This window comes from Orcinus orca, chromosome 3 (genome assembly GCF_937001465.1).
Source record: "Orcinus orca chromosome 3, mOrcOrc1.1, whole genome shotgun sequence".
Lineage (NCBI taxonomy): Eukaryota > Metazoa > Chordata > Mammalia > Artiodactyla > Delphinidae > Orcinus > Orcinus orca.
The window spans coordinates 19,475,895-19,498,615 of NC_064561.1; the positions used below are offsets into that span (position 1 = coordinate 19,475,895).

The 22,721-nt window shown below is 57.0% G+C and overlaps 1 protein-coding gene and 1 non-coding gene across 6 annotated transcripts; both read left to right on the forward strand.

Annotated features, from left to right (window-relative positions):
• The first annotated feature begins 1,588 nt into the window (after positions 1–1,588).
• Positions 1,589–17,332, forward strand: PDLIM7 (PDZ and LIM domain 7). 5 transcript variants are annotated; one of them, XM_004284797.3, is made up of 13 exons: positions 1,589–1,702; positions 2,656–2,761; positions 6,470–6,621; positions 6,702–6,732; positions 7,188–7,306; positions 7,989–8,125; positions 8,287–8,323; positions 9,288–9,349; positions 9,496–9,733; positions 10,731–10,911; positions 16,502–16,622; positions 16,719–16,834; positions 16,990–17,332. In XM_004284797.3, exons 2-13 carry the CDS (start codon positions 2,666–2,668, stop codon positions 17,074–17,076), a joined length of 1,377 nt encoding a protein of 458 aa, XP_004284845.1. In that variant the 5' UTR covers positions 1,589–1,702; positions 2,656–2,665; the 3' UTR covers positions 17,077–17,332. The 5 variants fall into 5 exon arrangements, with proteins under 5 accessions (XP_004284845.1, XP_004284846.1, XP_049564179.1 ...); XM_004284798.3 differs by lacking the exon at positions 7,188–7,306 and adding an exon at positions 7,710–7,726; XM_049708222.1 differs by lacking the exon at positions 7,188–7,306 and having other exon boundaries at positions 7,972–8,125.
• A 3,926-nt stretch (positions 17,333–21,258) lies between these two features.
• LOC117198417 (small nucleolar RNA SNORD97) lies at positions 21,259–21,377 on the forward strand. The gene has a single exon (XR_004479578.1). It is a non-coding gene; the product is annotated as a small nucleolar RNA SNORD97 (small nucleolar RNA).
• Positions 21,378–22,721: the final 1,344 nt, after the last annotated feature.

Below are 22,721 nucleotides of genomic sequence, written 5' to 3' on the forward strand. Positions count from 1 at the left end.
CCATAATTTTTACTGGACCAGGCAGATGAATAGTATTGCGGGGGTTTTTTGTTTTGTTTTTTGTTTTGTTTAACCGAGGTGAGGAAGGAGTTAGGGAGCTGGGGAAATTGCAAGTTTAAATTGGGACATGATGATTTGAGATACCTAGTAGATATCCAAGGTTTGACAAGCTGTTGGATACTAGAGTCTGGGGCTCCTGGGGGAAGGCCAGAGCTGGACAGGTAAGTTGGGAGTCTTTGGCATGTAGGTGTTATTGATAGCCACAGAACAGGATGGGGTCCCAGAGAGTGAATGTAGAGAGGAAACATCTGATGGCCACTTTGGGAAGTAAATGAGACGCTGCCAAAGGAGGTGGAGAAGGAGCAGTCAGTGGGGCAGGAGGAAGGCATGAAGCCATGGGGAAGAGGGAGTGCACCTGGACCAGAGCTGCTCCTAGACAGGGTAAGAGGAAAGCTGAGAAACCACCATTGATTTGATAACCTGGAAATCATTATAGACCTTTTGAAGAGGGAATTAATTCAGAGGACTGGTGGGGACAAGAGCCTGACTGGAGTGGGTTCAAGAGAGAACGGAGGAAAGCAAGGGTGGCAGGGCGATAGACAACTCAAGAGGAATTTTACTCTCAAGGGGAGTAGAATAAAAGAGAGATAGCTGGAGAGGGATGTGGGATCAAGAGAGAATTTCTTTAAAGATGAGAACGCTTACATCGGTTTCTGTAGTGAGGGGGTGATGCAGAAGATGATGGTGGAGGGGGGAGAATAGCATGGGCCATGCCCTAAAAAGAGTTGAGGACACTTCGGTCCCTGCTCAATTTCCCCCGCCGCCTGCGCTTAGCTGCCGGGGCTGAGCACTGGGGCAAAGTGGGGACGCTGACACCACCATTGGAGGCGCTGCACGCTCTGGAGCGGGATACCAGGACACAGCCCATCGCGACAGTCAGCGCTGAGCCGTGGTTGCAGGGCCACAGGCTGCTGACTGCCGGGGGTCGGGGGTAGGAGTAAGGGCAGGGCCCACAGGTCAGGATCGGGGCCGAGCCAAGGGCCCTTCCACCTCCGTCCGCTGCCATTATTTTCTGCCTTCAGTGGAGTGTTCTGCAAACTTAACTTCAAGCTCCCCTGTGTCCTCCTCCACTAACCCCACCTCGAGGTACCCCCCCCACAACTCTCTACCAAATCCGTCCGATTTAGAAATTCTGGAACCGCCAATGGCTGTGCCTTACGCCAAACTGTGCCTGTCTTCACGGCGGCCCTGAGAGGCGAGTATTATTGTCCCATTTTTCCGAGTTGGAAACTAAGGTTCAGAGATGACTGAGGTCCAGATCTGTCTGGTTTCCAAGGCGGCTTTCCTTTCATTCCTCCAACGGGAGGCGCAAGGGGCCAGGAGAACGGCGGGTCGGGCTCCGGGGCGAGGAAGGTGTCCAGCAGCCCAGTCCCCGCCCAGGCCCCGTCCAAGCCCCGAGGACCGTGTCTTACAGCTCAAAGCGAGATGGGACTTCGTGATTGGGCGGAGCGGAAGGATTGGGTGGGGCTTCCCACCGCCCGAGAGGCCGTGACTCTGACAGGGGCGTGGCATCTGGCTCCGCCCCCTTACGCGGGCTCAAAGCGGACGACGGCCACGGGGGCGGGGTCAGAACTCGGGCGGCGGATCCCACCGCTACTCTGCGGAGATCGCCGGCGAGCAGCGCCCCGGCGGGGCCGGGCAGGTACATGCGACAGCGCGGGGCGTCTCGGGCAGGACCAGGCGGGTAGCAGAGGCCTACTGGGGACCACAGAGGGTACTGGGGGTCTTAGCCAGCTCTGCGCTTCCTCCGGTGGGCCGGAGCCCCTACCCCCGCCCCCGCCTTCCTGCGGCAAAGCCGGCTGCGGCGGGGCTGATTGGCGCCTGCGCCGCTCCCTACTCCCCGGACTCGGCCAGTGCATGGGGCCCGGGCGGGAGAAACTGAGTCACGTCTGGATGGTAGCAGGCCTGTGTGGGAGGCACCACCCCCACTGAGCTCCACGATGAATCCCCTTCCTGGCCACGCTTTGGAGTCCCAGCCCCCACCAGCCTCCGCAGGGGCCGCGCCCCCGCGCAGTTCCCCCCAGCGCCCAGGGGTCCCGCCCTGGCTCCCAGCAGCTTCGACTGGGCTTGGAATGGCTAGGACCCGCTCCAGCCGCCTCCCTCCCCACCCCTCCCCCTCGCGTCCGAAGCCCCTGTGTGCTCCCTCCGCTGGCTCTCCGCACAGTGTCAGCTTACATGCCTTATATAGTCCGAGCAGGCTCCAGTCGAGGCCTGCCTGCCGGGACCTGGGGGCGGGGGAGAGGAGCGCCGGCCCCGGACTGGCCTTGCCGTCCAGTCCGAGGCTCAAGGTTGGCTTGGGAGGAGGCCGTGCCAAATTAGCCCTGCGATCCACTCCTGGATGAGAGGAACCTCAAGACTGGATGCGGGCTCCCCTCACCCTCCCAGTTCCTTAGGGAAGGGGGGTTGCCCCTGTCTTTCTAAAGTGAGGTCTGCCAGCTAGTAGCCCAGCCAAACCTAACAAGGTGCCCGCCTACCCTCCCCCTGGGTGTGCTCAGCGTCTGCCCGTGCCTGCCTGGCACTAGTCCGAGGCTGGTGTCCTGTGATGGGCCTGCCTGTGCACCCACTATGCATCACTCACCTTTTCTCTCCTCTCAGGAGCGGCACCATGGATTCCTTCAAGGTGGTGCTAGAGGGGCCAGCACCTTGGGGCTTCCGGCTGCAGGGGGGCAAGGACTTCAATGTGCCCCTCTCCATCTCCCGGGTGAGCCTAGGTTGAGGCAGGGGCTCCTTCAGGAATCTTTGGGTGCTCAGATCTCCAGTGAGTGATGGGAGGCGTCTGAGCAGGAGTGAGCTGAGGCCAGTAGGCCAGGAGGTGTCCAGGTCCAGAGATGTGGGCTCCTGCCACAAGGACTGCCAACTAGGCAGATACTAGGAAAGGAGCTCCCACACTTCCACAGCACTGCACTGTACCTGATGCCAGTCCACGAAGCTCCTGGGGCCACCTTCGAGGCTCAGGGAGATGCCATTTCTGGAGGAGGGGAGCCTCAGGTCTCCAGGAAGGGCCTAAGTTGCTTCAGGGAGCAATGCTTGGAGCTGGACCCCAGGCAGGGCACTCTGCAGGATCTCACTCCATCCGCATTGCCACCCAAGGAATAGCAACTGTCATCCTGTTTATCCAGTTGAGATAACTTGGAGAGGTGAAGGGGCTCCTTCAGCGATTCCATGGCAAAGCAGGGATTGGAATTCAGGCACAGGGATGGCCAGTAGTTTTTGTGGGTGGGTGGGTTGCCTCTCCCCAGCCTATGTGAGGACCTTTATCCCAGCCACTGGTCCCATTCAGGATGCAGTGGCCTTTGACCCCAAGCAGGGGTTAGGACCGGGCTCTAGGGCTGTGACTTCAGCTCCCAAGAGCCTGTTCTGGTGGGGGTGGAGCTGAGGGCTGGCTCCTCCCTATGGCAGGGGGATTGCCTTATAAGCCCAAGAATGCAGTCCCATGCTGGGATGGCCAACTGGTGGCTGGAGTCTGCAGAGCTGGAAAAAAGCTGGCCTAGGCCTGGACCCCTGAACCGCATGAGTGGGCCCCTCAGCTGATCACCACCAGGCTGTGGCTCCAGCTGTGGGGTCAGTTGTGGGACATAGAACAAACTGCCTGCACTGAGAGCACGAGGCCAGCCCTTGGGTTGGTGTCTCTGACTGTGGCCTGGGGGTCAGGAGGGGGTGGGGACTTCCTGTCACCATATCCGCTTGTCCAGAGAGGCCCACCCAGGCTCCTGGTGGGCAGGCAGCTATTGGCAGAGGGCCCAGCTAGAGGGGGCCCCAAGGCAGTCTGTCAGATTTGGGCTTGGTGGCCAGGGCAGGCAGGCAGTCACTGTTCCCAGGGACCCTTCCACAGGGTTCCCTGGAAGCTGCCCTACCAGCAAGGTAGCCAAGGGCAGTGGTGTCCCTACCACATACACCTATCCCACACCCAGTTCTCAAGCCTTGCCAGCCCTGGAAACCTTGCCAGCCCTGGAAACCCTATACTCCCCTCCCTGGGAAAGTGCTGGCCAGTGTGGCTGGGGCCTTGGCTGACCTCTGAGCCTCAGTTTCTTCATTGGTGAGGATGGGCAACAAAGTAGCCTAAGGGGTGGACTTTCAGATGTGGCCTGTTGGGGGCAGTCTGAGCCCAGGCTTCCTTGTCAGCAGCCCCAGCATGTGGGTGGGGCCACTAGCCGAGCCCATCCCTGGATTTGGACCTAGGCCCTGGTGGGTGGGTGTGTGGGGTGGTCTTTTCTGAGCTGGGCTGGCACCCTTTCTCTCCCCTGACCCCAGCATGGAGTGGGGCAGGGAGGGGCTAGGGCTGGCTGTAGGCCCGGGCCTGGGAGATGAGGTAATGTCTGGGACTTGGGGGTTGGGCTGCTCAGTGGAGCCCTCAGGCTGACTCACCCCCTACTCCATGCAGTGTCCAGCCCCCTGGCTTTTCCCCTCCTTGGTCCCTTGGGCCCTCTTGCTTCTCTCTCCAGACACACCCCGCCCCCCCTGCCCCCCCCATTCTGCTTCTGTCTCCACCTTTCTGATCACTCCCCTATCCCTCCTGTGCTTCCTATCCTCCTCACTCGAGAGAAGGAAGTAGTCCCCAGCTCCCCATCTCCTCTCTGGGAGCCAACTGCTCCTGCTCAACCTGAGACCCCCACCTCAGGCTTAGCCCACACCTCCCAGGAGCCAGCCAGTGTGGGTAGGGAGTGGCCAGACCAGGTTTCCCGTCTACTGACTCACCACGACCTTGAGTAAGTCACTTCCTTGCAAGGGCGTCACTTCCCCATGCCCATTATAAGGGGTTGGATTGGACTAGAGGTAAGTAGGGTATCCAAGCCCTAAACCCAGCTAGGAGGTCAGGGGGTCTTTCCAGCCAGAGGGCTGACCTCTGAGTTGGGCCCCAGCTCTCAGCAGAGATGGCCTGGTAGGGTGGGGCCTTAGGGTCAGGGTCCTGGCCTTGCCTCTTGAGTTGCTAGCTGGGTAACTTGAAGCAAGTTACTTAACCTCTCTGTTTTTCCATGTGTAAAATAGGTATATTCCCAGACTTTACTCCACAGGGTTGTTGAAGGATTCAGTGTGTGGCAGTACTAGGTACTCAATAAGCGTAAGCTGCTATTACCATTTAGCAGGTGAAGAAAGGGCCACCCAGCTGTCTTACCCTTCTAACTTCCCAAGCATGAAATAGAGCCATCAAACCCAGTTCTCCCTTCTTTCCCTAGTGCCATTAGTCTCTGCATCTGGTCCCTCTGCCATCTCTCTGGAACCCCTTATCTCCTCTCTCTGCCTCAACTGAGTCTGAGCATCAGCCTACCTGATGAGCCTCATGGGGCCACAGACAGCCTGTACCCCTCAAATCTCACTGTGAATTTGCCTCCCAGCACTTCCCCACAAGCCTGCTCAATGCCAGGCCCCTTGCCAGATGGCCAAGCAGCCCTGTGGGCTTAGACTTATGAACAGCAGTGCCACTCCTGCCTGTGTTGCTGCCACTAGGCTAGAGGGCTGGGAGGGCCCAGTGGGGTTCTTCAGGGTCACCTCTATCTGGACCCTGGCAAATACCCCACCCTGGGCCTTAAAACTGCTGTTGGTTCCTCCCAATCTCAAGGCCAAATCCTGGTTCCTTCCAGCATTTGAGGCCGTCGTAAATAGCTGGACTCTCTCACACCATAGGCAGCCCATCCCACTCTCCTTTCACCAAAGACCACCACTTCCCAGAAGTCATCCTGATGGTTTCAGCTCATGTTGGTGGTGACCATTCCTTCCAGCCTAGTATTGCTTCTCATTTGCCATGGGAACCAGGGATTCACAACTCAGAGCCTGAAGGATTGGGGGCAGAGGGTGATGTGGCAGTTGAGGGCTTGGGGGTGACATCCATATTTATTTACAACCTATGAAGCCCCAGCTGACATTTTGGACCCCATTCAGTCACACTGATCACCGGGAACCTAGAGGTGAGGGGGCCTATTCCTGGTGCTTGAAGTGTTCCAGTAGATCCCTGACGATGGCTCCAGGACAGGGTGCTAGGAATGTAAGAGGTCAATGAGAGCACCCAACAGTGCTCAGGGAGGTACATGCCACACGCACAAGCCAGAGGGCATGTCTGGTGGGTGGAATGGCCTGGGCGAGAGGCCAGCAGGGGCCTCAAAAGGCTGCGGCTGGAGCTGAGAAGCTTGGGTTTTAGCCTGAAGGTGGCTGCTTGTTGATGTCAGCAGTTTCTGGACTGTGGGGAGGGTCCCTGGAGGTGAACTAATAAATAAGCAGGGTGGTGGTGAAGCTCAGGTGAGCCCCACCCCCTTCCAGATGGCTTTAGTATGCAGCAGCTGCCCAGAAATATGTTGAATGAAGAGGCCTCTGGGTTCTGCACGTGGGGCAACTAAGGAAAGGCAGGGTTGGCTGCTGTTGGCCTGAGTTTGGCCTGCAGAGCCTTGGGCCTCCACGATCCTCTGTCTCTCCATAGCTCACTCCTGGAGGTAAAGCTGCGCAGGCCGGCGTGGCCGTGGGCGACTGGGTGCTGAGTATCGATGGTGAGAATGCGGGGGGCCTCACACACATCGAAGCCCAGAACAAGATCCGTGCCTGTGGGGAGCGCCTCAGCCTGGGTCTCAGCAGGTATGCGGGCGCTGAGCAGGCCTGGCAGGTGGGCATGCCATTGGGGCTGCCCATCAACACCCCTTTCCCTTCTCTTTTAGGGCCCAGCCGCCTCAGAGCAAACCGCAGAAGGTATGTGAGGGGCTTGGGACATCTGGGTGGCAGGCGGGGTGGGATTGGACGTCCGGGCTGAACTGCCCTCCCTGGTGCAGCCTTGGTACCCCCATCCCTGGCTGGGAGTAGAGGGTGGAGGCCAGAGCTGGGGAGTCTGGGGACTGGGAGTTGGGCCGGGGGCTGCCGCACGGTCAGGGTACCACGCGTATCTGCCTGTCTGTCCGTCTGCCTGTCTGCCTCCCGCCGGCCTGTGCTGCAAGCTGCACTAGTCCGCCCTCGCCCTCGGGCCGCGTGGGCTGAGATCATCGCTGCCAAATGGGCCCCTTGAAACCCGAGTCGCCCCTTCCCCGTAGCCTCAGGCCAGATGTGTGGGGGTGGGGCTGGAGCGCCGCAGTCCTCTCCGCGCCAGGGGGGCACCCCACTCTAGCCAGGTCCCCGCCCCTGCCCGCCCTGCCCGCTCTGTCTCCGCCCAGGCCCTGGCCCCAGCCGCGGACCCCCCGCGGTACACCTTTGCACCCAGCGCCTCCCTCAACAAGACGGCCCGGCCCTTCGGGGCCCCCCAGCCCGCTGACAGCGCCCCGCAGCAGAATGGGTACGTCCACCCTGCCCGCCCACATCCCTCCTGCCCGCCCACCGCCCACGCCATCTGTCCACAACCCCACGCCCGCCCGCTGCCCGCTGCTGCTCAGTCTGCGCTGTGCCCCAGCCCGGCCGGAACCGTGCGGCAGCGACCCCTGGCGGCCAGGGCGGGGACTGCAGGCACAGGGCCCCACCGAGGGTGTGGCTCCTGCCTGGGCACTGTCCTCCTGGAGGCTCTGAACGAGGCAGCGCCCCCTCGCTGGTGGCCTGGGGTTGGGGTTTAGTGTCGGGCCGTCTGAGCCCTAGACACTCAGTGCAGCCTTGCCTCAAGCTATTCTGACCCCATGCCGTCTTTCTTCCTCCCCTTGTCTATTTCTTTGTCCCTTTATCTGTCCATGTGTCTATTTCCTTCACAGGTGCAGACCCCTGACAAGTCAGTGAGCCCCCTCTGCCTGTCCCTCTCTTTCTTCCTTTTGGCACTCTGGGTGGTGGCCCCTCCCCACCCTGGCTGCCCTACTCTCACCTTGATTGCCCTCCTCCCCTCTCACTTACCTATCCAACCTCCCACCCAGCAGGGCCCTGGCCTTGCCCTTCCCCACTCTGCCATCACCATAGCCCACATGTACCAAATCTGGGGAGGGGCTGCCCCCACTGCCCACCCCAGCATGAGGTTCTGAGCCACACCCTCCCCACAGACAGCCGCTCCGACTGCTGGTCCCAGACGCCAGCAAGCAGCGGCTGATGGAGGACACGGAGGACTGGCGGCCGAGGCCTGGGACAGGCCAGTCCCGTTCCTTCCGCATTCTCGCCCACCTCACGGGCACCGAGTTCAGTAAGTGCCATCCCAGGGCAGGGCAGACTCTCTTCCTGGCCCCCAACCCGGGCCTGGGCTTAGCTGGAGCCTGCTCCGGCACCCCGTGACCCTCTGCCAGGGCTCAGGGCTGGGGTGGCCTTCTGTCTGCTCTTGGTCAATGCCTGCCTCTGCCCTCTCAGTGCAAGACCCGGATGAGGAGCATCTGAAGAAATCAAGGTAACAGGACGAGCTCCAGCCCCTCTTTCTCACTTCCTGCCTCTCCCATTCCACCCACCATCCTGTGTCTGCTCCTGGCCATCCCTAGCCAGGCTTCTCCATTCTCCTTCCTTTCTTCAGTCCTCCTTCCCTTCCTCCCTTCCTCCCTTCCTCCCTTCCATCTCTCCTTCCTTCCACTTTCTCCTCCTTCTCTCTCTGCCCCTCAGGGAAAAGTATGTCCTGGAGCTGCAGAGCCCACGCTACACCCGCCTCCGGGACTGGCACCACCAGCGCTCTGCCCACGTGCTCAACGTGCAGTCGTAGCCTGGCCCTCGCTGGCCGGCTGCCCTCTGTGCCTCTCTCTTTCTGTTCCTCCTCCCAGGCACCCCCCTCTTGGTGCCTCCAGCTTCTGCCTACCTCACCCCTCCCTTTCCTGCCCCTGGACTGAGCCTCCTACTGGCCTGGCCTCAGCTGCCCTCCTGGCACAGGGCCCGGCTCCATCTGACACTGTCTTCACTCTTTGCCCTATGGTACTGCTGTCTGCCAGGTCTGTGCTGGCTTAGGCATGAAAATAAACATGCTCGGCCCTGCTTTTTCTGCCTCTGTCTTCTATCTTTGTAGGCTTGGTTTGCATTTGGGGTAAGGGGGTGTTAGATGGATAAGATCCAGTATGGGCCCTGCCAGTTTGGGTCTCAGTGGGTGGGGGTACCCAGAAAAGGGGGCCTTGCCATCAGAAGGAGACCCAAGAGTTGCCCCAGAAGTGAGAGCCTTGCTCCACCTCCCAGCCCTGTGCCACAGACCAGCCAGCTGGAACCTGGCTAGGAGAAGCTGCCCTACCCATCCCTACCCCAGTGGGACCTGGAGTCCAACCCAGCAGCTCTCATGCACCCACACATCTCCCATGGGGCCAGCAGGACCAAGGTTGGGGGGTGGAGCCATGCCAGGAGCCTTAGCCGTGCAGGGCCTTGAATGGCAGATCTTACAGCCAGGTGCCCAGGACAGAAGCCCCAGCCCCAGCTTCAGCTACACCCCAGGAACCCTGGCCTGGTGAGAGAGAGTGGGCTCGGGCCTGGGGAAGGGTGGGTAGCCTCCAGAGGCATGGGGGTGGGCCCCTCCAAGCTGCCCCGGGGTCTCCCCACGGTCCTGTGGCGTCCCTGGGCACCCCCCTGGAGTCACTTTCCTGGCCTTGGCAGGCCCTACCACCCCCAGCCCCACCAGCCGCCCGCCCTGGGCTGTGGACCCTGCATTCGCCGAGCGCTACGCCCCGGACAAGACCAGCACGGTGCTGACCCGGCACACCCAGCCAGCCACACCCACGCCCATGCAGAACCGCACCTCCATTGTGCAAGCTGCCGCTGGAGGGGGCCCTGGAGGCGGCGGTGGCAGCAATGGCAAGACTCCCGTGTGCCACCAGTGCCACAAGGTCATCCGGTGGGTGGCCCTGTTCCTTTCCTACCGTGGTCTTTCCTGACCTCAAGTCCAGCCCTGGTGTCTTTCTGATCTCTGCTCCCCATATATCTCCCCACTCATCTCAGCCGCCCCTGCGGGAGGATGAGGATTCGGTTCCCTATTGGAGTGAGGGTAGGGACCTGGGCTGGTTCCTCAGGTTCTGAATCCCGCACTCCTTACCCGCAGCCCACCCGTCATTAGCCTCTGTTCAGCATTTGCCCTGGTGAGATGGAGGAAGTGCCAATGACACAGCCAAGCTGCAGCCCTAGACTTGCTGCTCTCTGGGCAAGGAAGGGCCTCCCCTTCCCAGTCCCTCTGCCTCTCTCCTTCCTGCACACTCGGTCTCTCTCCGCTAAGCCTCTGAAGTCCCTCCCTCTCTGCACTGCTCCCCGGGGCCCAGCAGAGTCACACAGCCCCCCAGAATCAGTGTGACAGTGTGCCTTCGTAGTTCTCATCCCAGGCCCTGCACTGCTCTAGATTCCTGTCAGCTCTTAGGCTCTGTGAAGCACCCCCTCCTTCAGACATCCCCATTTCTCTGGGACCTGCAGGGCCCTCCCCAGGCCAGATGGAACAGGCAAGCAGGACAGGGTGGGCACCAGGCTCAGCTCAAGTGCCCACTGGTCTTCAGGGCTCACGGGCACTCCAGGCGTCCTGCCCCCCCCCCCCAGGGCACCAATTCCCTGGGTTCAACTTATTAGGCCCAAATCAGCAGCTCTCACCCAGTGTAACCTTCCTCCTTTTCCAACACTGCCCCTCTCCCTCATCTCCTGTCATCAAAACAGTGCAGCTTTGTCTCTCTTGCTGTGTGACCTTGGGCAAGTCACCTCCCAAGCCTGTTTCTCCCCTGTTTGGAGATGGAGAGAATGAACTTTCCCTTCAAGGCTTCATAGTAGGTTTTGGGTAAACCCCATGGGGTTCTAGCCAGGAACCCCGACTTCGTTTGCATCCATTCCTGCTCACTGCCCTTGCCTCCCGCCAGGGGCCGCTACCTGGTGGCGCTGGGCCACGCATACCACCCCGAGGAGTTTGTGTGCAGTCAGTGTGGGAAGGTCCTGGAAGAGGGTGGCTTCTTCGAGGAAAAGGGCGCCATCTTCTGCCCGCCCTGCTATGACGTGCGCTATGCACCCAGCTGTGCCAAATGCAAGAAGAAGATCACTGGCGTGAGTGGGGCTGGTGGGTGGCTGGGAAGGCAAGTCTGACCCTTGAGTGTTGAGGAGTGTTGTTGAGCAACTCCTGAGCCTGGGAGCTCTCCCTGCAGGAGCCTATTGGAACCTTACCAGCCTAACAGTCGGGCTGCTATATTGACCTTACTTTTCATTAATCAGGATCCTCTTAAAAATGACCTAAATCCCACTCAAAAGGGCTCAAGCAAGAGAGTGTTGGCGCAAATAATCAGAAAGGCTGAGGGGTGCTAACTTCAGGCCCAGCTGAATGCGTATCCCGGGGTCATCAGGAGTCTTTCTACTACTTGCCTCTGGTTTCATCTTTGTTGGCTTAGTTCCCAGCATGCTTTTCCCTAGAAAGCGGCAAAGATGGTGCCACAGTGGCTCCAGGGTTACATCTCCCCAGGTTAGCACCACAAAGTGAAAGAGAGCATCTCTGTGCCAGTTGATGTATAAAGAGTCCCAGTGCTGATACCCATCTCTGAACCAAGCCCCATGACTCTAATTGGCCAGGCCTGGGTGACACCCCCTCCTGGAGTGGGGTCTGGTGGCCTTGCCTGAACCACAGGACTGGTTCCTTGAAAATAAAACCAGGATGACATTACCCAAAGAAGGGAGGTAAGTGCTAGTCAGGCCAAAACAAGAGATGGCTGCTGTGTGGGGATTGCATTCAGCTTCGGTAATAGAAAACCCCACTACAGAGGTTGAAACAGAAGGAGTAATATTTACTTCAATCACAAGAATTCCAGGGGTGGAATAGCAGCTCAAGGATGCCTTTAGGCTTTTCCTCTTTTTAAGTTCCGAAACCCTTAGCATGTAGATCTTTGTCCTCAAGTGTATTGTATCATGGTTGGGGCAGATGCTTTCTTTTAATGAGGTTTTGCCTTTTGACTCTGGAAGAAAAACCAGGAACTTGAATCCTTATCTCAGTTGTTGGAATTGTTATCCTGTGAGCACCTGGACCATGGGGGAAGCTGGCAAATCCAGTATTTTAGCTTCTGTCCTCTGTAAGGGAGAAAGGCAAAAGAGAAGGGGGTTGTGACAGGCTTTTGGGAGGCTAATGCACCGTGTCTGCCGCCCCTAGTACATATGAAAACGGAAACTCTGAAAGATGACTTGATGGGCTTGAAGGACACAGGACTATTGATTTGCAAAGCCAGAAATTTAGGCTCAAAAACTTGTGATTCAAAATCCTGTTCTCCTCGCTGAGGCTAAATATGCAGCATAGCCTGGCCTGGTCTCCGGCAGGGCAACCTAGCTGCCACCCAGAGCTGGGCTTGGGACTTGAGTCAGCACAGGTCATGGGTTAAGAGTGATGCACTATCTACCTTCTCCCATTCGTTCTCTTTACTGAGTGTGGGCAGTATGCCCCACGCTAGGGACACCTCGTGAAGAGACAGGCGTGGCCCTGCCCCCAGGAGCTCACACAGAGGAAGGGGACTCTGAGGGTGTCAGGGGCTCAGCAGCCTGAGGAAAGGGGAGCATAACAGGCAGGGTAACAAGTTGAGGGGGTTTCAGTTGTACCTGTATGGAAACTGAAGTCCAGAGAGAGGCAGAAATTGCCCAAGGCTGCAGAGCATGAGGGCCGAGCCAGAGCAGCCCCAGGCACTGCTGACTTTCAGCTTGGGCTCTTCTTGCCGTTCACACTTCTCCCCATTTCTGGATTCATAGGCAGAGCTTCCAGATGTGGCTAGAGAGCTCTGTAGTGATGGTCATGTTAGTGACGATTACCTTGACCGCAAGTGATAGAAAAAATAATGGCGGCTATTACTTACCTAAGAAAGTCCAGAGGTGGGCAATCTGGGACTTGTAGGCAGATCCAGGCTCCTGGATCTTGTTTCTCGGACATTCTCAACATTGGCTTACTTACCACTTGTAGTCCAAGATGCTGCTTGAGCTTCAGGCAAAATTTCCACGTTCCAACCAGCAGGATGTTGGAATGAGAAGAAGGCTCTTGGGAGCCATGTTTAGAAGATGCTGCCACCCAACCCTTCCGCTTCCATCCCATTGCCCAGAACTCAATCGCATAACCACACTGAGCTGCAAGGGAGGCTGAGAAATATAGTCTGGTATAGATATGTGCCCAGCAAAAAATGGGGGTTCCATCAGTAGACTGGAAGGGAAGAAAGGATATTATCACAGTCTTGTGTTGTGGGTAATTTACTATGCGTAGGCATCCAACTAATCATACTACGAAGTCAGTTTGATTATTCTCATCTTACAGATGAGGAAATTTTGCCCAAGATCACAGTAATTTCTCCACCAGCCTAGGCCATACCCTGTTGGACTGTTCTAGCGGAACGGGTTGGATCCCAGGACCTTTCTTAAGCTGGCATCTGGGTTTGTTTCCCACAGATCAAGGCCCTGCTGTTCACTGATGGCCCTGCCTGTGTTGCACGGCACTCTTGTCCCTCCCTGCCCCAGTTTTGGGTGGGCAGGGTTATCACCCAGGCCACAGATGAGGAGGCAAGGCTCACAGAGCCTGACTGGCTCCTGGGTCCTAGAGTAAGCCCAGAGTAAGGTGGCAAGCCCTGCTCCTGCCCCAGCCCAGGCCAGTGGTTCCACAGTGTGGCCCAAGGGCCCTCAGCTTCCCCTCTTGCAGGGACTCCAGGGCCTGACAGACCCCAGGAAGCTCCTACCTCACCCTCGCATGGGGCAGAAAGCTAACCTTCCCAATTTACCACGCGCTTTGGGCTCTCCCTGTGCCTGGTGCTTGGGACTATGCCTGCTCTCGGAGCTCAGAGTGGAGCGTGGGGAGAGAAACACAGGACAATCAGGTTGTTTCAGCAGAGTTGGAGGGGACACATTAGAGGGGACCTGTCCCCTGGTCTGGGGACCCTCTGGAACACTATGCTCTCAAGGCTCACCACTCATCACCAGCCCCCCTCACTCTATGCTCCAGCCACATGCGCTTCTCCATTTTGCCAGTGTGCTGTTCCCTTCACCACAGGACCTTTGCACAGGCTGTTCTCTGCTAGGAATACTCTTTAGCACTCTCTTTACCTCATTTCTTCTCATCCGGGACTCAAATAGCACTTCCTCAGGGGTACTTTCCCTGATACCCACCCTCCCCACCAGCCCAGGCTCCCCACTGTTTGCTCACTACCTTCCAGTCCTGTTGTCCCATCTCTTCCGCAGGGTGCACTTCATGGGTTGGGACCAGGGCTGTTTTGCTCACACATTATGCTGTGCCCAATATATAGGAAGTGGTCAATTAACACTTGAAGGAGTGGATGGAAGTGGCCTCTAAGCTGAACTTAAAACATGAGTAGGAATTAGCTTGGAGACGGATCAGGGGAAAGTGCTCCAAGAGGAGGGAAGAGCTGTGTCACAAGGCAACACACAGGGAGGGTGTGAGATGAGGCGGAAGAGGGGGGCAGGGGCCGTGTTAGAAGTTCAGAGCTGGGGACTTCTGAGGTCAGGTGTGCCTGGCAAGCTTCCCTGGGGCAGAGGGAGACAGCTAGAGGAGGAGAACTGAGCTGCTGGCCCTGGGTCAGCATGGTGGGATGGGAGAGGCAGATAGATTTAGGAAGCTTTGGGCATGAGACAGGGAACACTGGCTCACGGGTTCTTCTGGATACTGGCAGAGACCTGCCTCCCTGCCCATGTTCCCACTGGGCCCAGCTCTGGGCTCCCCATGCTCCTGCCAAGACCCTGTTCTGTGGGCTCACAGCCAAGTTCCTTCCCCCAACCCTTTGTCTTTTCCTTGCAAAGAGGCAACACCAGGCAGTGGGAAGGGCCAGCTTTGTAGCGAGCCAGACTTGGGCTCAAAACACATTTCCACCATCTATTGGCTGTATGACCTGGGGCAAGTCACTTTCTCTGGGCCTCACTAAAATGGGGGTGGCAGTAACTTCCTGGCCAGGGTGGTTGAGAGGTATATGTGAGATGTGACAAATTTTTTTTTTTTTTTTGGCCACTCCACACAGCTTGTGGGATTTTAGTTCCCCGACCAGGGATCGAACCTGGGCCCTCAGCAGTGAGAGCATGGAGTCCTAACCACTGGACTGCCAGGGAATTCCTGTGACAGATTTTATAGAGGTCACACGGGCCAGCTGAGAGTTAGGTGCTTCCCACGCTTATGTCTTGTCTTACTTGGTCCACACTTCATTTTTAAATTAATGGCCAACATTGAAAAACTGGATTTGACTTTAACACCTAGATTTCCACCTGAGCCTTCCAGGCGTTCCTGAATGAAGTGGTCAGCACCACCCCCGCAGGGAGAACAGGTGCTCTCCCGCAGCACAGTCCCCACCTGGCCTTGGCAGGTACTGGGTCTGGGACCCCTGGCTTTAGATGTGGGACCATCTTTACAACACCCCTGCAAAGCTGGGATTAGGCTCTCAGTTCAAAAGGGAAGGAGCCAAATGTAAAGAGAAGGTAAAGCTGTTGGGCAAGCCACACAGCTAAGGTCTGGCTGAACTCAAAGATCTGATCCCCCCTCCGGGCTCCACATTGCCTTCTGCCTGCTCCGGATAGGAATGCTGCTGCCCTGGTTGGCCCGGGGGTCCCAGCCCCAGGGAGAGCTCAGCCCACCAGCAGCCTCTGCTTTGGCAGGCCTCCATTGGAGCAGGTTAACTCAACTCACGAGCACTTGTGATGCATACCCATGGACCAGGCACTGTTGGGATATACCTACTAACAGGACAGTTGGTATTTCATGCCCTCCTGGACCTTACACTGGATCAGGAAGAAGAGGGGGGTGGGGAGCAGACAATAAGCAATGACAAAATAGGTAAATTACCTGGTAGTATGTTATGGAACAAAGGAAAGCGCTATTGGGAGTGTGGCTTTGGGAAGGCGGGTTGGCCTATGAACTGGTGGTGTCAGAGTGGGCCTCATGGAGAAGGTGACCTTTGAGCAGAAACTTGAAGGAGGTGAGGGGTGGGCCTTGCAGGTATCTGGTGCAGAGCAGTCCAGGTAGAGGGGACAGCTGGTGTGAAGCCCCAAGACGGTGTGCCTGGTGTGTCAACCAGGGATGAGAGGCCATATGGGGAGAGCAGAGGGACAGAGGCCAGACTTGCTGGCCTCTGGGCCCTTCCCAGGGCTTTGGCTTTTGCTCAGAGAAATGTGGACTAGGCAGGAATTGGGGCAGAGAAGGATGTGGCCTGGCACAGGTTGATATCAGTCTGTAAGGGCAGAGGGAGGAGCACAGAAGCCATTTTCATGCAGTCATCCAGGTCAGAGGTGCCCAAGGCTCACATCTCACATCAGGGAGGCTGTGAGAAGTGCTCAGAATCTGGACGCATCTTGAAGGTGGACCCAGCAGGATTTCCTGGTGGACCTGAAGTGAGGTGTGGGAGAAAGCAGGGAATTTGGTCCACGTGGATGGAGTTGCCATCAACTGAGATGGAGACAGCTGTGGGAATGCGAGAGGTATGGGGTGCAGAGATGGGGAGCTGAGCTTTAGACGTGGCGTGGTGGACAGCCACGGGGAGACCTCAGGGTTGGAGAAAGAAAGTAGCAGCAATGCGTGTGCAGACGTAACATTTACCCTGAAAGAAAGAGGACCCAAGCCTGCTTTCCTGTGTCCCCGGCTCTGGAGAGGAGGGTGCTGAGCTGCCAAGTGACTGTCGCTTCCTCCCAGGAGATCATGCATGCCCTGAAGATGACCTGGCACGTGCATTGCTTCACCTGTGCGGCCTGCAAGACACCCATTCGGAATAGGGCCTTCTATATGGAGGAGGGGGCCCCCTACTGCGAGCGAGGTATCGGGTGGAACAGGCAAGGAGGCGGGGCTGGGTGAGGGGGCGGGGCGCGGCAGGGGAGAACCCAGGGGCCCCTTCCTCTCTGTGTGTCTTCAGACTATGAGAAGATGTTTGGCACAAAATGCCGAGGCTGTGACTTCAAGATCGATGCCGGGGACCGCTTCCTGGAGGCGCTGGGCTTCAGCTGGCACGATACATGCTTCGTGTGCGCGGTGAGTGCCCCTCCTCCGACTCAGGCCCCGCCCCCAGAGCCCTGTGTTCTTCACCAGCCTCCCTCCCACCCCTGCCTCTGGGATTCCGAAGAGGTTGGGAAGGGGCCTCTCTTGCCACCTCCAACCCCATGTAACTGGACCTTGGCTGTTCCCAGATATGTCAGATCAACCTGGAAGGAAAGACTTTCTACTCCAAGAAGGACAAGCCCCTTTGCAAGAGCCACGCCTTCTCCCACGTGTGAGCCCCTCCCACCCACTGCTGCCACCCTGCCCTGTCCAGCTGGAGGGGTTGCTGGTTCTGGAGTCATCGCCCCAGATTTCTGGGTAGGGCCAGCAAAAGTTGCCCAACCCCGACTCTTGGCCTGAGCCTGCGGTTCCCCGAGCCCCTGCCCACCCGCTTCACCTCCCCCCACTCCCTCCACCACCTCCGCACACTGGTGCTGGCCTCACCGGCCCCTCTTCACGTCCAGTGCCACAATAAACCTATATCCAGCTGTGTCCAGCGTGCACTTCCCCCTACGCATCAAGAAAGGTGGGATCTGAGGCACGTAGCAGGGTGGAGATTAAGTTTTCCAGGGCTTACTGTCCTGGTGGTCCTGTGATGGGGACACGGAGGACGCTCAGTCAGCAGGAGGAGGCAAAGGGGAATCGCATGTGCTGGGCCCAGCACCCGCAGAAGTGGGGGGCACCTGGGCTGGCCTGGCGTGGAGGTCAGAGAAGAGGAGTAGAGGGGCATCCTCAGGGATGGGACATGGAAAACAGTACGCCAGAGTGAGGGCCTAGAGGGACCGCTGCCATCTGTATGCTGCAGGCAAAGAAGGTGGGGCTGGAGAGGGCAGCCCTCTGGTCCTGGGAAGCCACAAGTGCCAGGACAAGGAGCCAGGACTGCTTCCTGAGGGCAAGGTGGCGGTGGGGAGATCAGGGCACAGAAGTGCTCAGATCTGTGTTGTAGAAAAAGCCCCGAGAGCCGTGAGTGGGGTGAACAGAAGGAGAGAGACTGGGAGGAGGGGCAGGACTCAGGGGAAGAGAAGAGCAACAAGCCAAAAGGCAGAGATGGGATCCGGTGACAGGTCCCAGGGAGCCCAGAGTGGAGACCTGGGATGAGAGGTGAGGAGAGGAAGGAAGGCAGGTTTGCTAGACATCTGGAGTATACCAGTCATTCCTCACATCATCTTACATGATCCTCCTGGCAACACTGTGAGGTGCCTGCAGTTATTCTCATTTTATAGATGAAAGCCTAGGAAACCTGACCAAAGTCGCACAGATGCTGAGCCATGAGCCAGACTAGAAGGCAGGCACGAAGCTGGCTGCACTGCCCTGGGACTGGCCGGCACTGAGTGCCATGCTCCAGGGAGGATCCTTCGGAAGCTTACTTCTGTCTGCTGCCTCAAAACCTGGAGGCTATGGTGGTGGCCCCATCTTTCCCTGGGGTCTCTTGCTTCCCACTGGTGCCCTCCACTACCCCAGGGAGACTGTCATTTCTCCTGTTCCAAGTTTGGACTGGAGAAGGACTGAGGAGAGGCCCCAAACTAGGCCAAGACAATTCAGTGCGCCCATGGCCACCTGTCCTCCAGGGCTCCCTTGGCATGAGGAACCTCAGCACATCTAAAGTTGTTGTCATTCTCAACAGATGCTTGGGCCTGTCCTCTTTAAGAGAAGAGAAGGGCCTCTCTGTTGTGTTCTCTCGAGGACCCCTGGAGCATGAGTGCAGGGCTTCCTGTGTTGTTGGGTTGGCCAAAAAGTTCATTCGGGTTTTTCCAATTTCATGATGTCTTGCCAGAGCCTAGAACAGTGCCTAGCACACAGTGGATGCCCAGTGAATGTTTGCTGAATGACTGAATGAGGTGCCTATGGGACATTTAGGAGACCAATTCAGGGAGCAGCAGAATATTCAAGTCTAGATTCACCTTGGATTCAATTTGGGAGTGAGTTTGGGGTAGTTATCACAGATACTTGTCTTTGATGCCCAGAGAGGGGCCCAGGCAGGTCACAACAGGAGTAAGGCAGGTAAGATGTCATTTTCTTTCAACATAGTTATCCCTGGCTTATTTTTTTTTAAGAATTTCTTGTTGCCTTTTTAAAAATATTTATTTTATTTTTTTTGGCTGCGTCGGGTCTTTAGTTGAGGCATGCAGGGTCTTCATTGAGGCATGCGGGATCTTTCATTGCGGCGTGGGCTCTTCGTTGTGGTGCACGGACTTCTCTCTAGTTGTGGCGTGCAGGTTTTCTCTCTCTAGTTGTGGCACGCGGGCTCCAGGGCGCGTGGGCTCTGTAGTTTGCGGCACACGGGCTCTCTCGTTGAGGCACGTGAGCTCAGTAGTTGTGGCACTCAGGCTTAGTTGCCCCGTGGCATGTGGGATTTTAGTTCCCTGACCAGGGATCAAACCCATGTCCCCTGCATTAGAAGGCGGATTCTTTACCACTGGACCACCAGGGAAGTCCCTAGACATCCTTGGCATATTAAATGCAGAGTATCTTTCACTTCCACAAAGAAATATACTCCCTCCCACTTCTCTTGAACCATGAAGCTCTCTCAGTCCATCCTTGGTTTCCATGGAGAGGGGTGGATGGTGAGTGCTGCTGGAAGCCGTCTGTGGGGGGCCTTCTGGGGGCAGCCCTGTGGGAATGCTGAGCTGTAGCCAGATCTGCCAGTTTACCAACAGCGTCCAGAGATTCAGACTTCTATGTGAAATTTGGTTTTTCAATGTTGGCAACTAAGTTAGATTTTTTTAAAATCCTATAAAAAAAAAAAAACGTGGACCAAATCCAGTGTGAGGATGGCCAGGGCCGCAGCATAGAGAAGATATGAGAGATGGGGGAGTAGCAACATCACAGCACAGGGCAGAGAAAGCAGAAGCAGCTGCCAGAAGTGGAGGACCACAGCCTCTGGAGGGAGGGAGCTTGAGGCAGGGAAGCCCAGGCGGGAAAGGAGTGTTTCCAGAAGTCGCCAAGAGTGTCAACCAGGCAGGTAAGGCCGAGGAGTCCCCATGGCCTTTTGCAACAGGGTGAAGTTTGCCAGATCAGTTTAGCAGAGAGCTGGGGCCGATGCCAGGGTTGGAAGATCAAGGGGGAGGGTGTAGATGAGAGTGTAGACGGCTGTCTTAAGAGGCTTGGCTGTGGTGGGCCCAGAGGACCACTAGCAGTCGTGGTCAGCTGAGTAGCCAAGAGGGGTGGAGGAGGCAGCTTGGAGGCTCCTGCCAAGGGAAGGTGGTTGAAGAAATTGGAGGGCAGATGTAAAGGGAGAGTAGAGCAAAGAGCAGAGAGCTGGGGACCGAACCTCAGGAAAGCAGAGCTGGTCTGGATGGAAGTGAAAACAAGCATGGGCACCTGCTCTGAACAGCCACCTCTCTCTCTGCCGGAACCACAGAGCAATCTCTTAGATGTCATTTAATCATCAAAACATGCTTAAGAGAGATATCATTAAAGATGTTCAGATGAGGGACCTGAACATCTGAGGGACTTTTCCCTCAGAGAGGGAAAGTGACCTGTCCAGAGCCACCCAGCCTGAATGGCCCGGGTCTGCTGCTCCATGGATCAAAGGCCAAGGTGCTCCCCCACGGCACCTCCAAGCACCCGCCCTCCCCAACACAGAACTGCAGGGATCACGGTGTTCTCAAGCTTGGGTGTGAGGCTATGCAGGTGGAGGCCAAGGGTACTGGGAAATGTCTTTGTACCGGGCATGGGAGGCCATTAGCACCCTTGGAGAGTGCAGTCCCCCCAGCCGAGGGGGCAGAGCCCTTGGTCGGGGGCTGAGTGGGCAACTGGAGAGACAGCAGGCCAGGGAGGGGCATTTTCCAGCCCTGAGCAGCTTGAGCTCATTGGAAGTCAGCAGGGAGACAGGTGGTGGAGTACAGGGTACACAGGCAGGAACTGATGATTCTGGTGCTGCCTTCTTGGTGCTGGGCCCCACCTGGGCCTTGGAACACTCACAGGGTACACAGAGTCCTGCTATAGGAAGGGAGCTGAGGCTACGGGCTAAAGGCCCCTGCCCCATGGCACACAGGGGCAGCAGCCAGGGCTGGGATTCGAACCTGAGTTGGCCTGAGTCCAAAGCCAAACCTGAGAGTGGAGGAAGGGCTCCTCCCCAACTGGGACCTAAAGTGGAGCAGGGTAGGGCATGTGGGGGTGACCCTAGGGTTCCAGGAGCTATGGTGGGGCAAGAAGAAGCTTGCTGGGAGCCTGCGGAGAACTCAGGAGGCTGGGGTCAGCCCTGGGAGACTGTGCAGTGGGGTCACTACAGAGTGGCCAGGGAGAGTCCCAAGACCAGCCTAGGTTCTCCCACTCAGGGCCCGGGAGCAGTAGAAGGTCAACTCAGCTTTCACCCATGTCCCTTGCCACTGACAAAAATGACTACTACTTGGAGACTAGGTCAACTAGGAAGGACCCTCAGCTGCATTTCAAACTAGTTTAAGCAAAAACAGGGATAGCCCAATGATTATAAAGAGACACGTTATTAAGAGGACTCAATGCTGGAATTCTTTACCTTCTTTCTCTCTTTTTTGTACTTCTATGTTCGCCTGTCAAAGAAAAAAAAAAAGGGATAATCTGTCTCATTTAACTTAAAAGGTTAATGGCTTCAGACATAGCAGGATCCAGTACCCATGGATGTATACCAGGAGTCTCTGAGCCCCCGGGTCGCTGTCCGCACCCCCCACCCCCAGATCTCCCCCCACCTCCATTTCTCAGTTCTGCTTTTCTCAGTGCTGGCTTTATTCTCAGGCAACTCTCCCCATTATTAGCAAAGACGCCCCTCAGCCAGCTCCAGGCCCACATCCAGTGGGGCCAGCTCAGGGCTGGCTCCCATTGGACTGACTTGGGTCATGTGTCCATTCCTGAAGCAGTCACTGGTTCTGACCCACTGGCCTGAATCACATGCTCCCCTCTGGAGCCTGCAGTGGAAAATCAACTGGAAGACGGGCAGGGATGCCTGACCATGGACATCCACTGCACTGGGCAGACATCCTGCTCTCCACGCCTAGGATCCCTGCCCCCTGACTCCTTCCCTAGACCCCACAACTGTAGCCTCAGGAGCTACTACCAAATTCCAGGCCAGCCCCTGGATGCAAAAATGGGGGTGCTAGAAGGGGAAGCAGGGAGGGTGTGTGCTATGCTGAAATGATGCAGGACAGACTGGGGTTCCCATACAGATTTTGCCACTCACCAGCTGTGTATTACAGGGCGAGTAACTGCCCCTCTCTGAACCTCGGTTTTCCCAGCCGTGAAATAGTAATAATGGCCAACGTGTCAATAGCACCTACTATGTGCAGTTGCCATTTTAAGCATTTTCTAGATACTTTTTAAAAATCCTCAAACAGGGTCTTCCCTGGTGGCGCAGTGGTTGAGAATCCACCTGCCAATGCAGGGGTATGGGTTCGAGCCCCGGTCTGGGACGATCCCACATGCCACGGAGCAACTAAGCCCATACTCCACAACTACTGAATCTGCACTCTAGAGCCCGTGAGCCACAACTACTGAGCCTGTGTGCCACAACTACTGAAGCTCGCACACCTAGAGCCCGTGCTCCACAATGAGAGAAGCCACCACAATGAGAAGCCCGCGCACTGCAACAAAGAGTAGCCCCCCCCCCCCCCCGCTCACCGCAACTAGAGAAAGCCCATGCGCAGCAACAAAGACCCAGCACATCCAAAAATAAATAAATAAAATAAACAAATTAAAAAAAAAACCTCCTCAAACAGACCTTATGAGGTGGGTACCATCATTATCATCCCCATTTTATAGTGAGACAAGAAAGGCCAAGCAGAGTCTAAAGTCACACGGTAGTCTGTGCAGCTCAGGAGCAGAGCTAAGTGGTGAAAGTGGCTGGCCCCATGCCAGGGGCAAGACCTGGAAAGTGCTGGGAGCATTGTAATGATGAGAGGGCAAATTC